This window comes from Neltuma alba, unplaced genomic scaffold, assembly GCF_004799145.2.
Source record: "Neltuma alba isolate B1F8T4 unplaced genomic scaffold, ASM479914v2 tig00012761_pilon, whole genome shotgun sequence".
Classification (NCBI taxonomy): Eukaryota; Viridiplantae; Streptophyta; class Magnoliopsida; order Fabales; family Fabaceae; genus Neltuma; species Neltuma alba.
Window position 1 is genome coordinate 96,021 of NW_021637172.1, and position 23,798 is coordinate 119,818.

At 31.9% G+C, this 23,798-nt stretch overlaps 1 protein-coding gene and 1 pseudogene across 1 annotated transcript; both read left to right on the top strand.

The window, feature by feature from the left end:
• The first annotated feature begins 3,403 nt into the window (after positions 1–3,403).
• Positions 3,404–6,191, top strand: LOC114730685 (tetraspanin-8-like). The gene is made up of 2 exons (XM_028917793.1): positions 3,404–4,088; positions 5,698–6,191. Exons 1-2 carry the CDS (start codon positions 3,582–3,584, stop codon positions 5,992–5,994), a joined length of 804 nt encoding a protein of 267 aa, XP_028773626.1. The 5' UTR covers positions 3,404–3,581; the 3' UTR covers positions 5,995–6,191.
• Positions 6,192–20,717: 14,526 nt separating this feature from the next.
• Positions 20,718–23,625, top strand: LOC114730698 (very-long-chain aldehyde decarbonylase CER3-like; annotated as a pseudogene).
• The last annotated feature ends 173 nt before the right edge of the window (positions 23,626–23,798 follow it).

Sequence of the window (23,798 nt, forward strand, 5' to 3'; positions counted from 1 at the left end):
ATCGCCAATGGTATGGAATAAGCCAGAAAATGGTACGTCTTCAAATCCAAATTGTAATGCATGGGACAATAATCCTCACGTTTTGTGCTTCGATTGCAACGCATGTAAGGCTGGAGTGCTGGACAACATTAGGAATAGTTGGTTTAATGTTTGTGTTGGGAACTTCACTATCGTTGATTTATTCCATTGGATGCTATGCTTACAGAAATGACCGAAGGGAAGAACACAACAGACGTTATTTTATACGGCACTAGAATAATAATGCTGGGGTATGTGTAAATATACTAGCGTCTGATGCTTTGTAATATAGCTTCCTTGAAAAGTTCTGATTTTGTGCAGTGAAAAGCAAAAATGGATGAACTCCACACACAGAACAGTATCATACATGTTTTATATAAATATATATATATATATATATATATATGATTGAGCTACCTTGGGTTTGAAGGTGGATAGACTTTCCATAGATTATCTTGGTTGTCTATGGGAAAATAAAAAAAATACTATTTTCGGTCTTAAAGAGCTAGATGATTAATTTAAATAGATTAAAAAATTAGTTAAGTTAATTATTTGTAATAAATATGTTGTATCTTCTTTAAAATACGCTTACTAATCATGTACATTAGCCAAAATTATTATTTAATGAAACATTTAATATATATAATTACTACAATAACTATTTTAAAAAATAGATAAATAGACAAAATAGATCGTAGTCTTATATTTAAAATTAAATTAAATATCAAACTAATTTTTATATTAAAAATTGAAAGTAGTATATTTATCTGTTGAGGAATGATGTGACGTACACAGGAGGCAAAGCAACAAGACATGGGATGGCGCAAATATTACGGAAAACAAATGACCGCACCCTTTGATATGTATGGAGAGTTGAGAATGTCAACGCGGTTATGAATTAAATTTTAGTGATGCATAGCATTCATCGCCAGTTGCATCAATGAACGCTACTACTAGCAGGCAGACTAAGAAAGTTGTCCATTGCTGACCTAGGATTTTATTTAGGGAGATTACAATGAGGTGCCAAACAAAAAAAAAAATAATTACTAAAAGTTCTAGGAAGAGAAAATTAAAATTTTTAAGACTTGTTTTGCAATTATTTTTTCCTTAAAACCTCATTATCATTTTTGCTTTTATATAATATGTAAAAGTACAAATTTGATAAAAAAAAAAAGTGAATTTGTTTAGTAAGCTTTCGTTCACAAATAATATTGCCCAAAAAGTTTTATTAGATTTAATGTCGTCTCAAAAATTTCAAAATATAGCGATGTTACCTCACCCATTAAAAAATAAACATTATTGTTAACAAATTATCATTAACGATTAATATTTGTGATAGCAAAAAACATTGTTGCTCCATTTTAAAACTTTAGAGGCAATCCTGAGTTCCAAAAAACTTCCAATGCAACATTGCTTTTGAGTAAAAAATTTTGGAAGAAATTTTCATCCTAACTCTTTATTTAATTGCATCATATTATAATTCTAATATAGTTTCAACTTTCAAGTAATAACTACTCCTCTTGTTATATTTATAAGGCAGAAAGAGAAAACTTTTCTTGATTCTTTTTATAAATCGTTTTATTAAATTTTTAGTATGAATATATTATTTTATTCTTAATTTATTATAGTGTAGATAGTTATTTTTTTTTGAAGGTATATATATTAAATAGGAATAAAGTTAAAAATTTGTTATATTTTAATGAAAAGTTAATACAATTTAAGGTTTTTTTATTTGTATAAAAAAATACCAAAAATAATTTATAAATAAGATAAAAGGAGTACTGATCATGACTGCCTAATTTTGTTGTTGTGGTCAGTTGGTTTTGTATAATGATATTTGAATTATCAATTCGCGGACGGCGAAAGAAGAAGTAATCAATAGTAATTAATAATGGATGAAGTAACGAGTCCATCCACATTTGATGACTCATCCGAATTTCCGTTCACGCCTCCCCTTCTTTTCTCTCTCTCCTTATTTGGGGCCATGGCTTCCCTTGTTACGTTTCCACTCCTTCTTTGACTCGTCGGCCCTCTGTTTCGTGCCTTCTAATTAATAATTCCTTTTCAGATCCAAATTACATATCAAATCTTTATCATATTATTTTTTTTCTTTGAAATTGATGCTACTCGTATTTGAAATACCTTTATGTTTTTTTTTTAATTTTCGATGCTCTACAAATAGTGTAAAATAAGATATCTGTTTTTCATTAGTAGTTTAATTCACTGATCCTTAAAAGCTAAAACATGGCTCGTACTTTTTGTTCAAGAAAGAAGTTCTTAAGTATAAAACCGTATTAAAAATAAAATAAAGTTGTTACAAAGGATGACGCCTTTTCCAAAGCTTCTCGATGGTTGCAGTGGTTCACCCATTCCTATATTTTCCCCCCTATTGCTTTAAAGTTTAATCTGGTTTATACGTTTCATAAGGCAAAAGTGTTAGAACTTTATATATATAAATACATATATGTACACACACATATATATGTATTAGCATTTTGCCTTTTGTTTTTTTATTTATTTAGTATAACTTCTTCAACGGCCCCAAAATTCTCATCTTCTCATCTACCTTTATTTTAAACACTTCTTTATTTTAGATTTTGATTGTAAAGTATATAAATCTAACGCGTTTATTGTATAAATAACTTTATTTTATATGTTTGGCCTTTTATAGATCCTGTATCATCAGAATAATTTATGTGAAGGCTCAAAAATATTTATAAACTATTCATCAACAATATTTATATTTAAATCCAAATCTTTGTTGAAAAAAAATGTCAATTACCGCTAGACTACTTTCAAGATTTCCTTTTATTATTTAATTTGCGGCACCAAATAATAATATTTACACATGGAGGATAATATAAAAATTACCTTGGCTCGTGTCATATTGTCATGCATGTCACACCTTGGACTCAATTTTATCTCACCATGACCAATTATTCATCACCCCCAAGTGTGGGGGGGATAGTCTTGACCTTATCACATAAAAATTTTTAGGACTTTCTTAAATATTAGATTGCGAGTTTGAGTTCTTAACAAAAAGTACAATGAGTGTGTAAACTACGACAATAAAATAAATAAATAAATATGTTGAGATTTTATGTTTCAATGGTCTTCCTAGACTTAAATTTGTTTTACATATAAGATTGTGAGTTGAAATAATAAAATCAAATTTTTTTACAAGTTTAATTTGTAAAGTGATAGGTGTAAATATGAAAAATTGAACTGGCAAACACAGACTTTTCAGACTCTTATGTTTTAAACTGATTAATTTAATCATTAAACTAAATTAATAAAAACGCGTCACGTTCTGTTAAACTTAAAGAAGCCATCGCCAAAACGCGTCAGTCGCGTACTGAGCGGGCAGATACTGCCTTCTTCGCAAGTTCGTTTCGTAACATCTTCGGCCCAAATGCTTGATGTCAACTTACTCGTCGTCGCTATAAAAACAAGCAACCACCACCTAAACCTCAAATCCTCTGATCTCTTCGCCTTCGTTTTTGGGTCTCTTTCTCTCCTCTGTTTGGTTAATCCGTGTGCTCAGATCTTTGTTCTTCTCACAAATGGGTCGTGTGAGCAACAATCTGATTGGGATCCTCAATTTCTTAACCCTCCTCCTCTCTATTCCCATCCTCATTGCTGGCATTTGGCTCAGCCGCCAAGCCGACACCGACTGCGAGCGATGGCTCGAGAAGCCGGTTATTGTGCTCGGCGTCTTCCTCCTCCTGGTCTCTCTCGCTGGCTTGATCGGCGCGTGCTGTCGCGTGTCCTGGCTTCTCTGGCTCTACCTAGTCGTCATGTTCTGCCTCATCGTTCTGGTCTTCGCCTTCACCATCTTCGCCTTTGTCGTCACCAACAAAGGCGCAGGGCAAGCCGTGTCAAATAGAGGTTATAAGGAGTATAGACTCGGTGATTACTCTAACTGGTTGCAGAAGCGGGTTAACAACGCCAAAACCTGGAACAAAATTCAGAGCTGTCTTCAATCTGGGAAACTCTGCTCTAAATTTAAAGACCAATTTCTACAGGACAATGTCGAGAGGTTCTATACTGAGAACTTGTCGGCGCTTCAGGTACTGTGATATTGCTATTGCAAATTTGCAATTGCAACGATATTCTTGTCTTTTGAATATATAGGACGCTTTTTCGTTGATTTTAGTTTCGGGTTTCTGTCAAACTTTGAGCATGCATGTGATTGTTCTTAGATTTCGCTTGACTGCAAAAGGGATTTTTCGCAAAATAGTACATTTGTGTTGTTGCTTGTGTTCATTATTAGATCTGGATTTGTAGTCTTTAACCATATAAGCATTATTTCACATTTTCACCCTACGATCGGAATTTGGATCATATGACTTTGATTTGATAAGAGGCAAATTTTACTTGTATTTTCCCCCAAACTATCTGCCTGTTTGGGTAAAATTTGAACTTCCACTTGAACACGGCTCATATTTATGTCAATCTGCTTGTTTGGGTAAAATTTGAACTTCCACTTGAACACGGCTTGTATTTATGTCTTTGGGGCATGAATTTGAGTTTCACTCGCAACATAGCAATGGCTGAAATTTCTTTTTAAATATTTCACAATAATCATTATAAATTTTAAAAATAAAAAAAAACAAGACGCTTTTAGATGCATGAGATGAAAAAGGTTCTGCTCTTCTTTTGGAGAGATGAAGTTCTCATGAAAAGGCCCCCTCCTGAAAAAGCGAAATCGAATCTGGGAAAATGTGTCGAGTTTAATGTTATATGTTTTTCCAACGCAGTCAAAGGTTCCTCTGGGAAAGAAGACGGCCTTTTGCATCCAATTGGTTTTAGTCTGAAAGGGGCTGGATTATTTTATTATATTAATCATGCTTGTTTACAAAAGCCTTTTCTAGCCATTATTTTATAGTTCATTCCGGCCAGGCAGCTGGCCAAAAACTTTAACTTCATTCTCGTGAGCTAGCCTCATGTTCATTTCTCTCCATCCTGCCATAGAAAATTTCCTGTTCCATGCTGCATTATTGTGTGATTACTTTATCTTTATATTTTTGTCTCATTCGTTGATAAAGACATCGAATTGACATTGTCAATCATGGTTATCCTTTTTTTTTTTTTGTTGAATTCAATTATGTCAATCCTTATTCTGAATCTGATGTTGCGACTAATACCCGTCTTATCTGCATAGGAATTATCACTTAACCGCTGCTTTATATCCTTTTCACTTTCCCCCTGTTGGCAAAAAATAAATCAAAATCATAGCATTTTCTTCACAAACACTTAAATCACAAATTGGATTTGAATTCTCTAGACCGAATCAAAACACGGATCATAGCTATATAGATAATGTCCAAAATCTGATGTTTCAATTTTATGAAGTTTAAATTGTCACGCCAACACTTTAATGTGGTGGAGCCCTTAACCATACAAGTGGATCACTGATTGGGACAAAAGTATCTCATAATTTAATATCTGACATCATTCTATACATGCGTGTTAGTTTTTTTTCCCTCCCTTTATTTGTCTACCTAACTCTGATCATGACTTGTGCTCAACGGCCAACTTGCTTTGAAAATTCGCTGCAATAGCCATCACAATCTCCTCAGGGATTAACACTTGTTTAAACATAAGTCCTTCAAGTACCTGAGAAATTGGGTACCATGAGTCTTACTTTTGTACCTCCTTTTTGATTGTGTTGTGCAGTCTGGGTGCTGTAAGCCAGCGGACGAATGTGGCTTCACCTACGTGAACCCAACGCAGTGGACCAAGCCAGCAAATTCAACCTCTGCCAACCCTGACTGTGGTCTCTGGAACAATGACCCCAAAGTTCTGTGCTTCAATTGCCAATCTTGCAAAGCCGGGTTTCTTCAAAACATAAAGACTGATTGGAAGAAGGTGGCTGTTGTGAACATCGTCTTCCTCATCTTCCTTATCATTGTGTACTCCATTGGATGCTGCGCTTTCAGGAATAACAGGGCAGATAATTGGAAGAGATACTAGAGAGGTGGTTGTTGTTAGAATGTAGATGATATGCTTATCTATATATAGTTTGTTTGGTTTATTTGATGGATTTTTCACACTGTTTGATTCAGGACAACAGGATATTAGATATCTAATGCTCAGTGTAAATTTCTCCATACTTACTGCTGTTTTTGCATATTATTTTGTTAATTATTTGTGGTGTTGAGTATGTATTTTATGCATGCGCTATAGCCCTTTTTCTCTCTTCTTAATAAAAGGATGGAGGATGAGGATCCATATTCTATTTCTTGAACCAATTATTGTTAGAAAGTTCAATAAAAGTCTCACTGAAAATTAATAAGTGGAAAAATATATAATAGAACGCTTTCAAGCATTTTATATTAATTTTGTGGGTTGACATTAACTGAAATGAATAATTTTTAATAAAATTGCATTCCATCATGTCTTTATTATAAGCTTTTTCTAATTAGCTAATCAAAATTAAGAGGAGGTAGTTAAATCAATAACTTCCTCTGGAAATGTCAAATACTTATAAATTTACCCGCGTTTATGGACCATGTACTTCTCGTCAAAAGTAATTTATAACAAAGATAGAAGCGAGTAGAATATATATATATATATATATATATATATTGAAGTGATGTTTTAATCAACAGAAAAGTCAGATATTAAACTTGATTTTGTCAAAACCTCAGTTTTTGTTGGGGTAGATGGCAGAGACATGCCTTGCAGGGTTGGCTTTGTTGATGTTGTCAAGGGGCTGTATCCCATTCCTAACCACTGATTTGGCTACAGTAACACGTATTTGACTTCAAATTAACACATGGTTTTGAGTTCCAAAGTCGGGGAGAAAAAATGCTCACAATCTCTGACTAAAAATTACCCCCAACAAAAAAAGTCTTAAACAGTAAAACACATGCCCTCACAAGTCTAATTTTGTGAGACATTTATGCACTAGTGTTCTCCTCTAATCATATTCAAAACACTGTCTGGCACTAAATATAAACACTTCTCTTAATGAACATTCAAATCTTAGCTTGTCGCGTTATGAGAAACTAATTTTTTTTATTAGACTCCACAACATTAGTTTGTGAAATAGCATTTTTCTAAACCAACATATTTTTTGTGAAACTTGAGAGTCAGTGGTGTCCTTGGTCACAGTCTCACAGGCTCGTAGTGTTGGCTCCCACCATATTATGTAAATGAATTATACTTCTTTGCTCTTTAATATAGGATCTGATTAGGGAGTTGATATTGTTCCTATATATAAGGCCTATTTTACATATTTATTAAACTTTTTTAAATTAACCCCATTAATATTTCCTAACAATAATTAAATGGGAGATGAATAGAAGGAATTAAGAAAGATGTTTTGCATATTTTTAAAAAATATCTTATTGACAAATTTAACTAATATTTTTAAACTACTCAAATTAATTAATTAAGTTTTACATTAAAGAAAGACAGGAGGAGTATTATTTATAACTTGTGAATAATTATCACTTATACCACTTGTGAATAATATGGCGTTTATCGTCAGACCCAATCTTTTACATTTTAAATAATTATTTTTCATATTTTTAGTATTCACTTTGTTCAATTAAAAAAACTAAGTACTGAAAATATGACATATGGGTTCTAAAAAAAGTACTCACAAGAAAACGTTGATTCAAGCCAAGGATAAGGACCATGATCCTTTTTAGCAAGTTCAAAATTTTAAGGTTCTTAATTGTCGTTAATATTCTTAAAGGATCTTTAAATATGTCATTTTCAATTAACATTAAAAGTTTGTTACAGTAATTTTCTTGGACCTCAGCAATTTAGATTGAATAATTACTCGTCTGGTTCTAAATGTAAGACCTTTATACTAGTATGTATAAGGATTTTATATTTAGAATCGGAGTATTTAGATTTTTGACATCTATAAACCACACCGGCACAACGCCTTTATGTAACCCAAATACCCAATCAATGCTGGCAATTAAAGATTAGAGTATTCATGGAGATATGGGCCAATGGGCTCAATTTAACAATAAATATTTTCCATCATTTGGGCTTCATTCCCTCACAACCCAAAGAATAGAACGTAGCAAAATAAAAACAGAGCGAGCGAGAAAAGGGATCATCTGGGCTTCCTTCATGAATTTTTGGACCATCGGAATTTCAAGGCCCACAACTTCGGCCTTGACTCCACGCAAATACTCTCACTCTCTCTCTCTAACTAAGAGACCAATTTATTGGAAAGATAAAAAGAGTACATAAAAAGTTGGCTCGTCATATTTGAAAAAGTTGAGTTAAACTCAAACAAACCGAACAAATCGGCCCGCCTAACAACAAAACAAGAAACAAAACTAAGCAAACTAGTATGACAAACTCTTGACATAGGAGTTAATTAACTAATTTAAATAAATTAAAAAATTTATTAAATTAATTATTTATAATAAATAGGTATTGATTTTCTTAGAATACCTTTACTAATCAAATATATTAGCTAGACTTATCATTATTGCAAGACTGTTTTGAGAAAAAGTAGATAAACATGAAAGGTAAAATAGATTAAGGTCTTATACGTAGGATCAAGATAAAAATCAAATAATTTTTTATATTAAAAACCGTGGTAATATAACATAAGAAACTAAAAACCACCAATTGAAAGAAATATCACCCACATGCAGCGAAGCTCTCTGAAAGAACAACTCTCCATCAACCCAGGCGTCAGTCAAACGAGCTTGTTCGCTTCCATTGTTAAACAGCAAGGGGACCCATAGCAACAAAATGTAACGCACAACGTTTATAGCATTTATGCTATTAAAACGTAAAAGACTTGTCAGTACCAATTAGTTGGGGATGAGGATGTAACATCAAAGCAAATAATCTCTCTTCTATTCTTACTATAAGATCATTTTTTTAACGCTATTTAATAAAACATCCTTTTTCGAAATGATTAATTTTTGTGTGCTAAATATCCTTTGTTGTGGCGCTCCCAAATGAACTAAACCTAGGTCCGTTGTAAATAATTCTAAAATTTTAACTAATTTTAAACCGCATTATCAAAAGTCAACAGACTCCACTGAGTAGCTTTCTAGATTTTCATCGAAAATAATTCCACATTGAAAGGAAAAAATCACTCCTCCGGTCTTTAATATAAGATCTATTTAACTAATTTGATTAGTTTAAAAAATTAGGTAAGTTAGTTAATTACAAGAATTTTTTTCCTAAAACACTATAATCATCTTCTTTAATATCCTCCTTCCCTCTTCTATTTGATTATAGTTAAGGGAGTATCCATGAGGATAATTTAGAAAAAAATCATAAATATAAGAAATACTACGTAGGTTTTATATTTAAGACCAAAATTAACTCAACGTAGAATAGATTAGTAGGTTACCTCATGACTATAATGTCATTTTTTTAATTTAAATTAAACCGGTCATAATACTAACTAATCTCCTTGCACCATAAATTTTACAAAAGGATCTTAGAGTTGGCAACGAAACCATTCTTCTCTAGTTTTTGTTATAAGCATATATATATATGTGTGTGCGCGCTTAAAAGATAACAATACACAGAACACTAAATTAAAGATAGAACTATACATTTATATAATAAATAAATTTAATGAAATAACTCATATGAATTTTTTAAAAAAAATATGCACAATCCCTCTCTGTCATATGGATAAGAGCGGAGGAATACTTAGCAGAGAAGAAACGGTCATAAATGAAACCATTAAATCCCCAAAGGACAACGGCTCCTTTCACCCTTTTTCTTGCTGAATGGAAGCCACAAATCATAATAATAACAATAACGCACCGGCAAAGAAACAAAAACAAAAACACTAAACCAAAATGATTTGGAAAAATTGATAGTTAGCATTAAATTGGGGAAGATGGAAGCGTACGCGTCGGAGGTTTAACACCACACGGAGCACCTAACACGCATTCTCCGATTTAACCAACCCGTTGATAATTTCATTATCGTTATTATTATTGGGATTGAAACTGAAGTGCTGATCCTCATGCAGCCTATGCCTGACACGTGTCACCCCCGAATTGTTTCCTTCTCCCCACCATTAAACCCCGATGTTGTTGCTTGTTATTCGTTGGCCGTTGCTTCATTCCCCACCTTTTTCTCATATCCTTTCATTCTTAAATTTATTGAAAAATTGTTCTCCCCCATAACTGAAGGTCAACCAAAAAAAAAAATCCTCCCGTGATTGATTTTACTGCTTCACCACATGTTTTCCTTGTATAACGTCTTTAATCTCAGCCTCTTGAATGAGCAAAAATTTACTTTATACTTTTCTAAATACTCGTTTAGTCCTATTTATAAGGCATTTTCAGCATGCTTCACATAGATCAAGGAAGACTTTAAACTTCATTAACTCTCATTTAAAATTTAATAACTTTTTAACTTTATTCTTATTTAATATGCATTATATCTCATGTAAACAAAGTCAACACAATAATAAATGAGAGATAAAATTGTACATTCATATGAAAAATTTCTCTTAGTACCTAATAAATATGACCAAAAAATGCCTTCTCTTTCTGCCTTATAAATAAGACTAGAGGAGTATAAAACATTTCCAATGAATATTGAGAAAAATAGTTGTCGAGGTTTCAGACTTTTGATAAAAGGCATGATCTATGTGCGAGTTAGGACAAAAAAAAGTACTTAAAAATAATTTGTAACATTAAAATGGTGAAAGATTAAAAGTACTTTTTACTATTACTCTCGAATTAAAATCAACATATCTTTTTTTTTTTCCAGCAGTCTATTTTAATTACCTTTAATTTTTGTTCTTCTTGTATAATCCCTCACTACAATAAGGGCATTTGCAGAAAAGGAACATTTAATTACTATAAACTTTTTAATGAACTAATTTGTATTTACAACCATGAAAACCTTTCAGCAGATATTTTATATATATAGACCCAGACGAAGTATCACTTTACGAGCTTTCCACTCATATAATCTGAAATTGTTTACTTCATGTTAGTTAGAGTCCAATGCGATTTTCAAAAATCAATTGGTCTATTTCTTGCCAGATAATTATTGTTTCAATTTGACACTACTTATTATCATTATTATTAATAATATATTTTTTACACTACTTATTATCATTATTATTAATAATATATTTTTGACACGATTACATACTTCCAATACGAACATATGCTGTAAAATTTAAGGTAACATATGCTCTTAAAGAAAACCTGAGTGGATTATGTGTAATGTATTAATTAAAAATAGTCTATATAATTTTAATAAATTATACTTCTGATTTTGAGCATAAAACTAATTTTGTAGCGTAAACCGAATCAGTATAAAATAGTGATAGAGATTTTTTTGAGTGAAGTGAAAACCCGGAGACACCACACATGGCTACAGGGTTTGTAGCTTCCTCAAAAAGTAGAACTTGTGGTTCTCATTTCTTCCTTCATTGTCCTAATTCCTCACATATATCTTCATGTTTCTGCATGCGCATTTCTCTCTCATACAATCATCTCATCCTCCATATTATTCTTCTTCTATTTATGTGCCTAGAGAGTATTATATTCCTGTGAGAAGTTTTCTGAAAAAAAAATCTAAAATATAAGACGTTAACAAGATAATTAATGACAAATTTTCACTTTTACCCTTTATTACAAAGAGGAAAGAGGGTCTTAAATGCATGGGAGAAGGGGAAAATTTGTAAAAAAAACTTAATGTTTTGTATTATGGATAGGAGGCACTATTTGTCAGTTATGCATGGTTATCATAACTGCCAATCCATGCTTTATCTAAATCCCAATATGTGTGTGTGTAATCAATTGAAGCTTCCCTTATCTATATGGGTGCTTGCCATTAAATCCATGGCTTTATCTAGAAACAAGCAGAAAATAGGCTAACCAATATATAAGATATATACGGCATCTTCTTCGGGTAATCGAATTATTTTCTAAATTATTAATTTATTATGACACGCTGTCTGGTGGGAAATGAAAATGGAATAGCTCCCAAATTCTTAGTGGAATTGGATCCCCCGAAATTTGGTCAATGAAAAAAAAATATAATAATTATAATTTTAAAACCGCCCTGCTTAAAAAATATTGCCCTAAAATCGAACAATGAAAATTGAATTGTTCCATTTTTTTTTCTTCTGAGAAAAAAATTGGCTTCATTAACAAGTTAAAATGCAAATTTATTGTGTAAGTTTTCACTCAAGAGCATTAGATATTCAAAAGTTTTTTTAAGAGCCAATTTGTTTTGGAAGTTTAAAATTGTCACAATATTACCTCTTACCGTTGAAAGTATTGATGGTCAACATAAGTTTTTTAATAGTCAGAAACAATATTGTTACGATTTAAAACTTTTAGGATAAATTTGTTCTAAAAAAATTCCAAGCATATAGTATTCTTGAGTCAAAACTTTCAAGATAAATTTATAGCTTAACTCTTTATTAATTGAAGTTCCTACCAAAATTGTTGGTTGGAAGTTGGCTTAATGACACTAACATTCTTCTTCTTCTTTTTGACCAGCAACAGTAACATTTCTTTTATAAATCCCAACAATAATATAACAGAGAATTAAACTGTACATTAATCGTTTTTATTTCCAAATATAATTAAGTAGTTTTGTGATTTTACACATGTAGTGCATGGATCTTCAACATTAATGGCAGATTTCAGAATTGCCACAATTAATATATAGAAAAATTCATGTAACAAAGCAGCTTAGCTGGTGAGTGGAGAGAGATATTAAGGTTTAAAGATTAAAAAAAAAATCGGGAATTATTATTTTACCAAAAACAAAAGAAAGTTTTTCACAACTTGCCATGCGAACATCACATATATGACCGAGCACGGCGAGTTAGGTTTTGAAAAAGAGTGCAGCAGTCACCGTTGATGTTAGAATCATAGGAGGAAAAAAGGTTCTCACCCCAAAAAAATCATAAAAAGAGTAATCGATATTTAGTACAGAGAATTTAATGAAAAAAGTCTGTGAATTGGTCCTTGTCGATTCAAATACATAAGTTGCATCAGTTTGATTTTGCCGACAATTCAGCTGTGATACTCATCCACACACGTCTCATACATCTGAATGTATTGTTAAACAAACGTTTAGTAATTATTGAAAATATATATAATGTCAATATTTCAAGAAAATGAATTTAGCTACTTTTAATTAGAAGTGAAAACATGTGGATGAGCTCAGGCTCAGAAGCCTCATCCTTCTAAATTTAGCTGTTCCTAGTAACACCAAAAAATCTCAGCTTTTTCGAGTAGTCCCAGGAGCAGGTGAAAAAAAATCACTTGTCCTTATCTAATTAGAGGAAAAAAAAACTAAGTGTATATAGGTTTAATGCCTAAATTATTGAACTGTTATGTTCTGGAGGAAAACGAGAGGGAAAAGGGTGAGAAAGATGGAGACATAAAGCTGGGCGTCAATGCAGATTGAAACTACTGATGCTACGAAGAAAATGATTTTTATTCTGCATTAAAAATTCGGTCAATTTTGTTTTTGGGTCCTATAATGTTATTTTATTTTCATTTGTTGTCCATATATAATTAATTAATATTAATTATGCATAATGCAACTATTTTTTTCTCGTTCTGTGCAATATGTAAGAAGATGTGTCTAGTCTCAATAAATTAAAGACAAAACAAAAATAAAATATAAAAATAACAAATAAGACTTATTGTTGAAGTTGATTAAGAAACAGGTTAGTTGAAGGGATTTGGGAGCTAGAGAGGGACCTTGCCTCCACATGTTTCTGTCATTGTGTGTTGCAACTTACAACTAATTTGTTGTGCGATTTGGGTTTACTTAATTAATTGTTTTCTATTATTTCTGGTTTTTTGTCACAAATATATAAATCTCCATATGCCAATGATATGAACAAATAAACACTGATTAGCAGCAAGTTGTTTTAATGGCAACACCACCCATAGATTCGAGTCTAATATTGACATATTTGTGTGTGTGTTAAATTGTACAAAATTAAAAAAAAAATAAACACAGCGTAATTTACTAATAAATTTTGCTTCTTGCTTTTGTTGTGTATTTAATTACTGTCTTTCTAGATTATTGTCTCTGTCTACTGTAATAGAAATCTCTGGATTCTTCTGCTGTTCATTCAAGCAACCGATACATTAAATCTTTGATGAGATTAGCTCTAAATAAGCTCACAACAATACTATTAAAATTGACTTTTATGTGCGCCCTCCAATGCTTGGCATGGGAATTTGCAGGCGCGCGTATGAAAATCTAGTTAGTCTGTTTTCCTCCCTAGTTGTTTTGGCCAAAAAATACTAAATAAAATACTAATTTTAAAGAGGAAAAATGACTCTATAAATACCAAATTTAATAAATAAATTAGTTAAATGCAATAACTAATATACCCTTTACAAGTATTTTCTTATTTATGAAGAGAGTACCTAAGAAAGAGAATGAGTGAAAAAATGAGAGATAATGAGTAGAAAACACATGATTGAGTATAATTAACTGGGAGAAATGAACATACTGAATTAAATTTTTTTTATATATTACAAAAAAAATACTTTTGGCAAAATAAACTTATAAAAATACTTGATCTATTCAAAAAATTACAACTTATGAATAAATAAAGGGCCTTATTATTGGTTTTTAACATTTGAAATGGTAGGAAAAATGATAAGAAAAGTTTGAATCAGGGAAAATTATGGAAAAGTTTTTCACATGCATGTTCATTCTCTCTCATCAGTCAAACTTTCAAAGGGTGATTGTTGGCCAAAATTTCCCGTTGGAAATACGTAAAAGAATGAACAATGACCGTTGATATTATTATAATTTTTTTTTTGTTTAAAGAAGAGACGCTTTCGGGAGAGTTGTTGGGAGCATTAATGAAAGAAGGGACACGCGTGTTGAATTTAATGGCCGACTTATTCACCTAAACTGCTAAACCAGTTACTGTTTACTTTCAATTTCGCCTCTTTTGGTCCCATCTTCGTTAGCTTTTTTAAAATTATAGTACAATTTATTAACATTGATAAATTAATAATTCGCTTATCTTCAATTGTTTTAGCTAATTACTCTTTGTCTTCTAGCATAGCCACGTACTACTGTCTTAATATATACCTCCCTCCCCTCCCCTCCCCTCCAACCAAACACACCCTGAATTGCATAATATATATGTTTTTTTAATGTCCGGGCAAAAAATGTGGTTTTTTTAGTGCCACGCCTTTGATACAGCCACCATCACGAAATGTAATAATCAAACAGATTTTATAAATAAAATGGAGATTAAGATTATTTTAACTAGGTTTTAAAAAAAATGGCGGAAAGTCTCGTCAAAAATTTATTTGTCAGAATGACCTAGATCAGAATACTGGTATTCTATTTTATATACTCCTCCGATCTTTAATATAAGACACATTTAACTAATTTGATTAGATTAAGGAAGTTAGTAAGTTAGTTATTATAAGAAAAATGAAACATTTTTCCTAAAACCCATAATCATCTTTCTTAATACCCCATCTCCCTCTTCTACTTGATTATGGTTGAGGGAGTATCTATAGGGGTATTTAGAGAAATTAATAAATATGATAAATGGGTCTTATATTTAGGACCAAAACCAACTCATAAATTGGGTCCTATATTAAGGACCGGAAGATATATATATACACACACACTAAAATACTAATGATGTGTGTACAAAATTGGTATATAGAATATCTATACAGTACATAACAATTTATCAAGTTTTTCTAGTCAGTAAGACTTTTAATAGGAGAATTTTCCCCAGTTTTCCTATGTCAAGTTCTTTTACCTTCTTTTGACTTAGCTGAAAGGTTGCCCAAAAAAAAAAAATTCGAGTAAGAGATTCGGAGTGACCGGGCAACTTGTTAGATATTCTCCTATATTTGCGCAAACAAACAGGAGCCACCTAAATCAGACAGTATTTACATATAATTTGATTTGGTTACTAATTATTCCCTCTTATCTCTAATATAAAATAATTAGATTATATATCAATTTATAAATAAGACAATTAATTTAAATAATAATAATAAATATAAATAAATAATTTTTTATAATTTTTAAAATTAATCGGCTAGATTTTATATTAAATACACATATATGCGCCTAAACTTAGCAGGTGAGTCCTGAAAGAGCAACTGGATAGGAGGGGGAATCTGTCTGACATGATGGATACATATACCTGTTATCGACTAACCATATTTTATACGTACTATTTCTGATTCTTAATATAAAATTCTGTTTAACTTTTATTTTGATCCTAAATATATGATTTTAATCTATTTTGTCTCTCATATTTATACTTTTTTTTCAAAATAGGTCTTTTAAAAATGATAGTTCTAATCAATACACTTGATTAGTAAAGATATTTTAGGAAAAACAATACCTATTTAGGACAAATAACTAACTTAACTTACTTTTTTAATCTCTTAAATTAGTTAACTGGCTTTTATAATTAGGACCGGAAGAAATATTATGTACACACGCATACACACACATATATACACATGATATTCGCGTGACAAGTTAGTTGGAAGGAGGCATGTAATTAATGCATCGGCCCAGTATACCCCTTGCCATCCGATTCATGCATCTTCTCTGTATCTTCTGACTATTTGAATTTGTTGTCCATATAGGTTGGTTTCCTTAATTCAACTTCTTATTCTTAAATTTAATTTATTATGTGTATTTAACCCTAATTAGCCATCAGTCACGCATAGATCATTAATCCTATGGAAATAAGCTTTAAATTACATAATTTACGTGGTTGCGAATATGCCTCCTCAAGCGTTCTTAACGATCCAACCACCTCTTTTTTATGAGACTGAGACTGACTGATTCTTTAACTATTGAATTCATGATTAGATAGGTTATCTCTTTTATTTTTGAAATCCAACAAGTAACTCCTTGAACACCTGTATTCATGCAGACTATCCTTCAGTTAGTCAATTGTTATTTTATCGGCGGAATGAAGTATGTTATCCCCATATATATTCTTCTAATTTGTTTTATAATAATGAATTCTTAAATTTAGAATCATACTTTAAACTTGTTATATACTATCTTCGGTCCTAATTATAAGAACTCATTTATAATTTATAAATAAAGTCTTATAATTAAAATTAGAAGTAATATGATATTAGGTTTTTAAGTGGAACAACGAATAATAAATGATAGGAGAATTATCTAAAGAGAGTTTTGGAAGGAACTCGTTAAACATTTGAAGGTGGCAAAGGTTATTCAGGCAAAAAATAAAAATAAAGAGGCTAAGAATGATTTTGCTTATAAAATACTTCTTTGTTTTTAAATATAGGACTTATTTTGTAGCGTACTTAGATATATGATCCATTTTGTAATGCAAATTAAATTATAAAATGAGTCTTATATTTAGGACAGGGGGAATATAAGATTTATAGTAAATTATAATGCTTTGAATAAGGCAAACTTTGTGTAATGTATAAGGAGCCCACATAATTATGTTTAAAATTTAAAATACTATTAAGAAAACCACTTGGAGCGAGTTTAGCCGGCAAAGATGGAGCATGCGTCATAAAGATTAATGGTTCAGGCATATAAAAAAAAATAGAAAAAACGTGAGACTAATAATTAAAACAAATACTTTGATAGCAATAAATTGTTAGAAAAAAGAAAAAATAACAAAAAAAAGATGGCTAAAATAGAAAAATTACATGCAAGAATTGGTTTATAAAAATTATTATCAAAACTTATACTAATATTATCATAGATTCTTATTTACAATTTTTCTATTTCTGCAGTTTTTATTTATTTATGTTTTTCTGGAAAAATGAAATAAAAATAATTAGCCAAGTATTGTCACATCAGCGGCCCACAATTTACCCCTTGTCAACTTTTTATGTAACGTATGCAAATTTGCTTTTTTACTTTTTTGGCTGAGTCCAAATATCCCTAGCTGATAATAGTTATTGATTTTCTCACAACGTAAACTTTAAAAATTACAATCAAATTTTACAGAAGAGAAATAATTATTAAAAAATCTTAATAGTAATCTTCACAGTTTATAATAATAAGTTTTACAGTGAGAATGACAACCTCATTAAAATTCTTCATCTTAAAAAGGTTTTGGTGTTGGCCACGAGTAATGTATACAGTTTTGCTATACAAACACATCATCTCCTAATACTAGAAAAATAATTAAACACACCTATATTTAGATTTGGATTTTTTAAAAAAAATTATTGTTTAAAAAAAACATTTTTATCAAATGAAATTGAAAGGGGCACGTATAAAGTATAAATAAACGAAGTAATCATTGGAATCACAGGCAATTTCACTCTAAAAAGGAAAACAAAACCCAATCAAATAGACAAGCAGGAGATGAAAGAGATAATTAAGCAAATAAAAAATAAGCAAAACATGCAAGCCACGTCACTTTTTCTTTTTGGTTTAATTGAAGGAAGCAGTTTTGAGTACTCATTTATTAGTCGGCTCCAACATGCCGTGTATCAATATCGAAGTTATACCATCAATTAGATACTCTTTCACGACCATGGGGTGTTTGGGTAATAGGAAAAGTGATTTTTAAAAATATTTTTTTCTGTAAATTAAAATAAATTTGTTTATATATTTATTTCATATACTGTAAGATTACTTTTAAAACTATAATTTTGATTCTATTTAACACCTCATAAATTTAAAATTACTAGAAAAATTATTCATGTTTAGTGCTGATATTATTTTAAACAAGATTGCCACAAAGGATACCTTTACACAGCAAAAAAAAAAAAATCTCACATAGTATTATTTGAGAGAGATAGTGTAATATTTATTAGAATTAAATAATTTATTTAGCTTCTTTAATCTTTAAATTTATTAAGTACCTATGAGGTTAAAGGTTAGAAAAATTATTTTTCTTAAAAGAAAATTGTTATATCTCATTTAGTTGGAAGAGAAACCGAATTTGCTTGCCCATGCCAAAGCCTCCGTTAGTTCTGACTTTGATTTCTTCTTCCTTCTCGTAATTTCAAGTCAAAAAGAAAAAAGCCCCGATATACATAATTAAGACAGACTTATTATTAATACGATTTTATGCATTATTATTATTTTTTTCATGCAACTAATATTACTTAGTTATATTATTTTGATGCAGTAATATAATTAAACCTGTGATGTCATGTGCTTTTGCGTCATTATCAACTCTCATTATGTGTATTAGTGTAATTTAGTTGATGCGTGTGTGTCTTTGTTTGAATGAGAAATGTATTTGCTGGCCATAAAAAAAAAAAAAAAGAAGAACGAGACAGATATTCGCCACATTTTTTTGCCAACATCAGACTCGTATCTTATAAAAATTGTGTAATATGTAAAAATTATTTTCTTTAGATTTGCTCTCCATTTAATGTTCCTTTAGTTTAAAAAATGAACTGCCTCTATTTAATACATTCCATTTAATAGGGATTTCATTAGAAAAGTAATAATTATACTTTAAAATGTAAAACAAAAGATATGTTTAGGAAATAAAATAAAAATTCAAATTAGCAAAAGTAAATAAGCACTGAGAAATTATTTCAATTCTTCACAACCCATCCCATCTCTCATGGCTCATACTCACGTAGCTCTTTTTTTTTTTTTTTTTCAACGGAAGAGACGTACGTACATTGGTATTGTATTCATAGAAATATTTAATGTGAATTGAATCAAACAACTCTGACTAATTATTTATACTCTCATTACTAGTAATAGAAAATAACCTTATAATACCCAGAATTAAATGTTAAATATCATTTGATCAATTTACGGGGATGAGAATCCAAAAGGCAAAAACAATAGAGTTATGTTTACTTGCTCATATTATAATATTGAGCCAAAAGAAAATTTGCCAAAAAGATCAAAATTAAGTACATATTTAAGCAGCATCCACTGAAATACATGACAACGGTAGAATGCAGAGTTATACACCACTCTCGTTCTTATTGTTAGTTATTTTTAAGAATTTCTTACATACCAACAAGAGCATTAAATAAATAAATAATTTTTTAAATTTTATCCTTATAAAAAGACATGAAGTCAAAATACTGTCAGAATTAATTAATTACTCCTCCCGTCTTAAATATAAGACCTTATCTAGTCCTAAATATAAGACTTTTATACAGTGATTTATTATGATTATTAGGGCAAATTAGTAAAAAAACAGTAAATAGAATATAAGTTACTTATATTTAAATCAAAATTGACTAACGACAAGGATAAAAGCATAAGAGTTGTAATTATATTAGGTATTTTTTTTTTTCGGGGACGCGTTTGGTTGTGAAATATCAAAATCCATAAAAAGGATTTATTCAGAAAAGAAAAGATAAAGCAGGGGCATGAAAGGAGCAGAACGCGTAGAATACCACATTTCTTAGTTGGGCTGCAATTTGGTACCCATGGGCCATGGCCTCGTCCTCCTCCATTCCCTCTACCCCTCCTTCCGTAGCCATTTATTCAATGAACTCTTCCCCCCTTACTTCCTCTCTCTATCTCTCTGGTGTATGTCATTTACATACATATATACACGGTGGGGACTCATCAGTCCACCACACCGCCAACTATATTTTTCTTCAATGCTCCCTCCTCTCTCTATCTCTCTATATATACTGCTTTTACAATGACTTCCCCACAATAATACTTCTCCTTCCCCACACCCTTCTCTTCCTCCCGTTTTTGCCTTCTCTATCGTTCGGCTTCTGATACAGAGCGAAGCAGAGCAAGCAACTCTCCCATACTCTTAAATGGGCAGTACTGCTCCTTTGTCCACTTGGCCATGGCGCAATCTTGGCGCCTTCAAGGTATTCAATCGCTGCTTCATCTCTTCCTTCTTCTTTTGGACTCGTCCTGCTGTTTCTCACTTCTCAGATGGGGTTTCTGCATGTTAATCTCTGCGTGTTTGTTTGTTTTTGTAGTATCTGTTATACGGGCCTTTCGTTTCCAAAGTCCTGTACGAAAGATTCTATGAGGGAAACAACAATTTCAGCTGGTGCTTTCATCTCCTTCTTCTCTACGTTTGCAGAGGTTTGACTTATGTCTTCTGGAATACTTATAGCAACATGCTTTTTCTCACTCGAAACCGTCGGATTCTTCAACAAGGTGTTGATTTCAAGCAGATTGATCATGAGTGGGACTGGTAATTCTCCCTTTTTAAACAATCCTCAACCCCATTACTTTTTTTTTCTCTGTAACAACTGTCTTGATTCATCTTTCATGTCTCGAAACAGGGATAATTTCTTAATCCTTCAAACTCTGATCGCCGCCATGGCCTGCTATTGCTTTCCGTTTCTTCATGATCTTCCGCTGTGGAACGTGAAGGGTCTTCTTGTTGCTCTGGTTCTTCATGTGGGAATCTCAGAGCCTCTCTATTACTGGCTTCATAAGAAGTTCCATGAAGGCTATCTCTTCCGCCATTATCATTCGTTTCACACACGCAGCTCCAGTGCCACAGGCTATTACAGGTAAGAATTAACGACCGCCACATATAATGATTCTTCCGTATCCGTCCAAAAACCGTTTTTAGCTACAGAATCAGAAGATTCTGGATATTTCACATATGCTGATATAAATTATGAACCTTAAATTATTATTAATAAGTTCTTAAAGTTTGAGTGAGTTTTTCTTATTGACAATTAATCAACAAATTAATCGGGGTTATTAAATTGAGAGGAATAAATAGAGTGATTGACGATTGATTTAATCTAACATAATGATGTGTGCCATAAACCTCATTATATGATAGAAATAATATAATTTATTTTTGAAATCCTATTTAGTGCATGGAAAACATGTCCAATTTAACAAGAATTTGTTGACAACCAAAATTAAAAGATTTCATGTCTTGAAATAGAAATTTGTGCGCCAGAAAGAGAGCGTAGATAATAAATATCCCTTTTTTACGAACGGTGTGAGTTCAGCTTCAACTCTTCACGGGATCATTATCTGTCATCGAAATCTTCGTACATTTGGCTGCAAATAATTTGAAAATTTTCTGACACATTGGGCCTATGTGTTCTGTCAAAATCTTTGATGGAAACTTGACTTGGAGGCTGATTTTACAGCTGGGAATGCGACGCCTTTGGAGCATCTCATTTTAACAGCAATCATCGCAATTCCGATCGCTGGGGCTTCTATGTTGGGATTGGGATCTTTGGTGTTGATCTACGCCTACGTGTTGGGTTTTGATTTCCTCAGATCCATGGGCCACAGCAACATTGAAATTATCCCCCACAACTGTTCGAGGCATTTCCACTTCTAAGGCTTGTGGTCTACACGCCAACGTAAGTTACGCTATCCCGCTCTGTTTCTGACCCCGTCTATTTAATTATCCGAATTGAAGTGGGAAATAAAAACAGAAAGCGAGTACACTTGGCTTTCTACTTGTTTTATGGTCTATCAAAGGAGTAGCATTAACTTCAACACCAAAAAGGGGAACGGTCCCTCCTTCGAGTCGGTTCCGCCCACTGCCACCTTGTACAGTTCTTCTGGGAAATGAGAGGGAGACAGAAATTAGAAGCTAACAGTCTTGCGTCTCTTTTTGAGTGACAGAAGAGTGGGTCTATATAGTAAATATCAAGCGATTAAATAACTTCTGTGCTGCTTAGTTAAATAAGTTTTCTCGGACATGTGTTTCTTATTACTTGGTCAATTGTGATTCCGGAACTTTTTTAACTTCCTGATGGCTAAATTTATTCATTTGCTTTCTGTGATAATATATGCAGATACCACAGCCTGCACCACACTGATAAAGGCACTAACTTCTGCCTCTTCATGCCCCTCTTTGACGCACTAGGCAATACCCTCAACAGCAAATCATGGCAATTACATAAAGAAATAAGCTTGAATTCAAGTATGTGCGATTTCTTATTTCATCGGGCATACATATTATTGTGCCGTGAAATACAAACTGAGCACAAATACAATTCGAAATTTGCAATTAGTCTAATGGAATGACTAATATGTAGGTTTATTAAATGCAGGGAAAAATAGCCGGGTACCTGATTTTGTGTTCCTGGTCCATATAGTGGATGTTTCATCCTCTACGCACGTTCAATTCGCTCTACGTACCTTTGCTTCTCTCCCATACAGATTTAGGTTCTTCTTGATCCCGTTTTTGCCAATTGCCTTAACATCTTTGATACTAATGTGGCTTTTGTCCAAAACCTTCTTGGTCACTTTTTACAACCTACGAGGTCGTTTGCACCAAACGTGGGCTGTCCCAAGGTTTGGCTTTCAGGTTAGTCCGAGAAATCTCTTCCATTTTTTTACATTTCCCCACTATGAACATGAATGATGCTGTAAAAGATTAGCACTGAAAGTTTTTCTTTTTCTTTTTCCACTTCTGTATTGTATTTGTTTTTGCAGTATTTCTTGCCATTCGCTGCTGATGGAATCAATAAGCAAATAGAGGATGCCATTCTCAGGGCTGATAGGATTGGGGTTAAAGTCATCAGCCTGGCTGCCTTGAACAAGGTTTTGTATTGTGAACTTATATTTCATTGTTTTGTCCCTGGTCTGATTCATCCAAGTTAGCTGAGTCGTGAAACTTCTGCTGTCATCTGAGTGAGGTTGTTGGGGGTTTTTAATGCATCGGTGTAAATGTAAATAGATCTCGGATACCTGACAAAACTATTTCCATCTTTGTTACTTGACATACAAAATTCATTTAAGAAACAGGGATCTTTCACTTTTAAAGCTACCTTTAACAATATTCATTTTTCCATCTTGCAAGTGTCAACTGTACAAGGGCCTATACAAAAAAAATCAACAATGTGATCCACTAGTCGGCTTTCGAGAACCTAGCTTTTTCCAAA

What these genes read in the sequence shown, in the direction of transcription:
- LOC114730685 (XM_028917793.1), top strand. Translation starts at nt 3,582, where the DNA reads ATGGGTCGTGTGAGCAACAATCTGATTGGGATCCTCAATTTCTTAACC. An exon ending in AGAACTTGTCGGCGCTTCAG is followed by an intron (nt 4,089 to 5,697) that starts GTACTGTGATAT and finishes TGTGTTGTGCAG; the next exon opens with TCTGGGTGCTGTAAGCCAGC.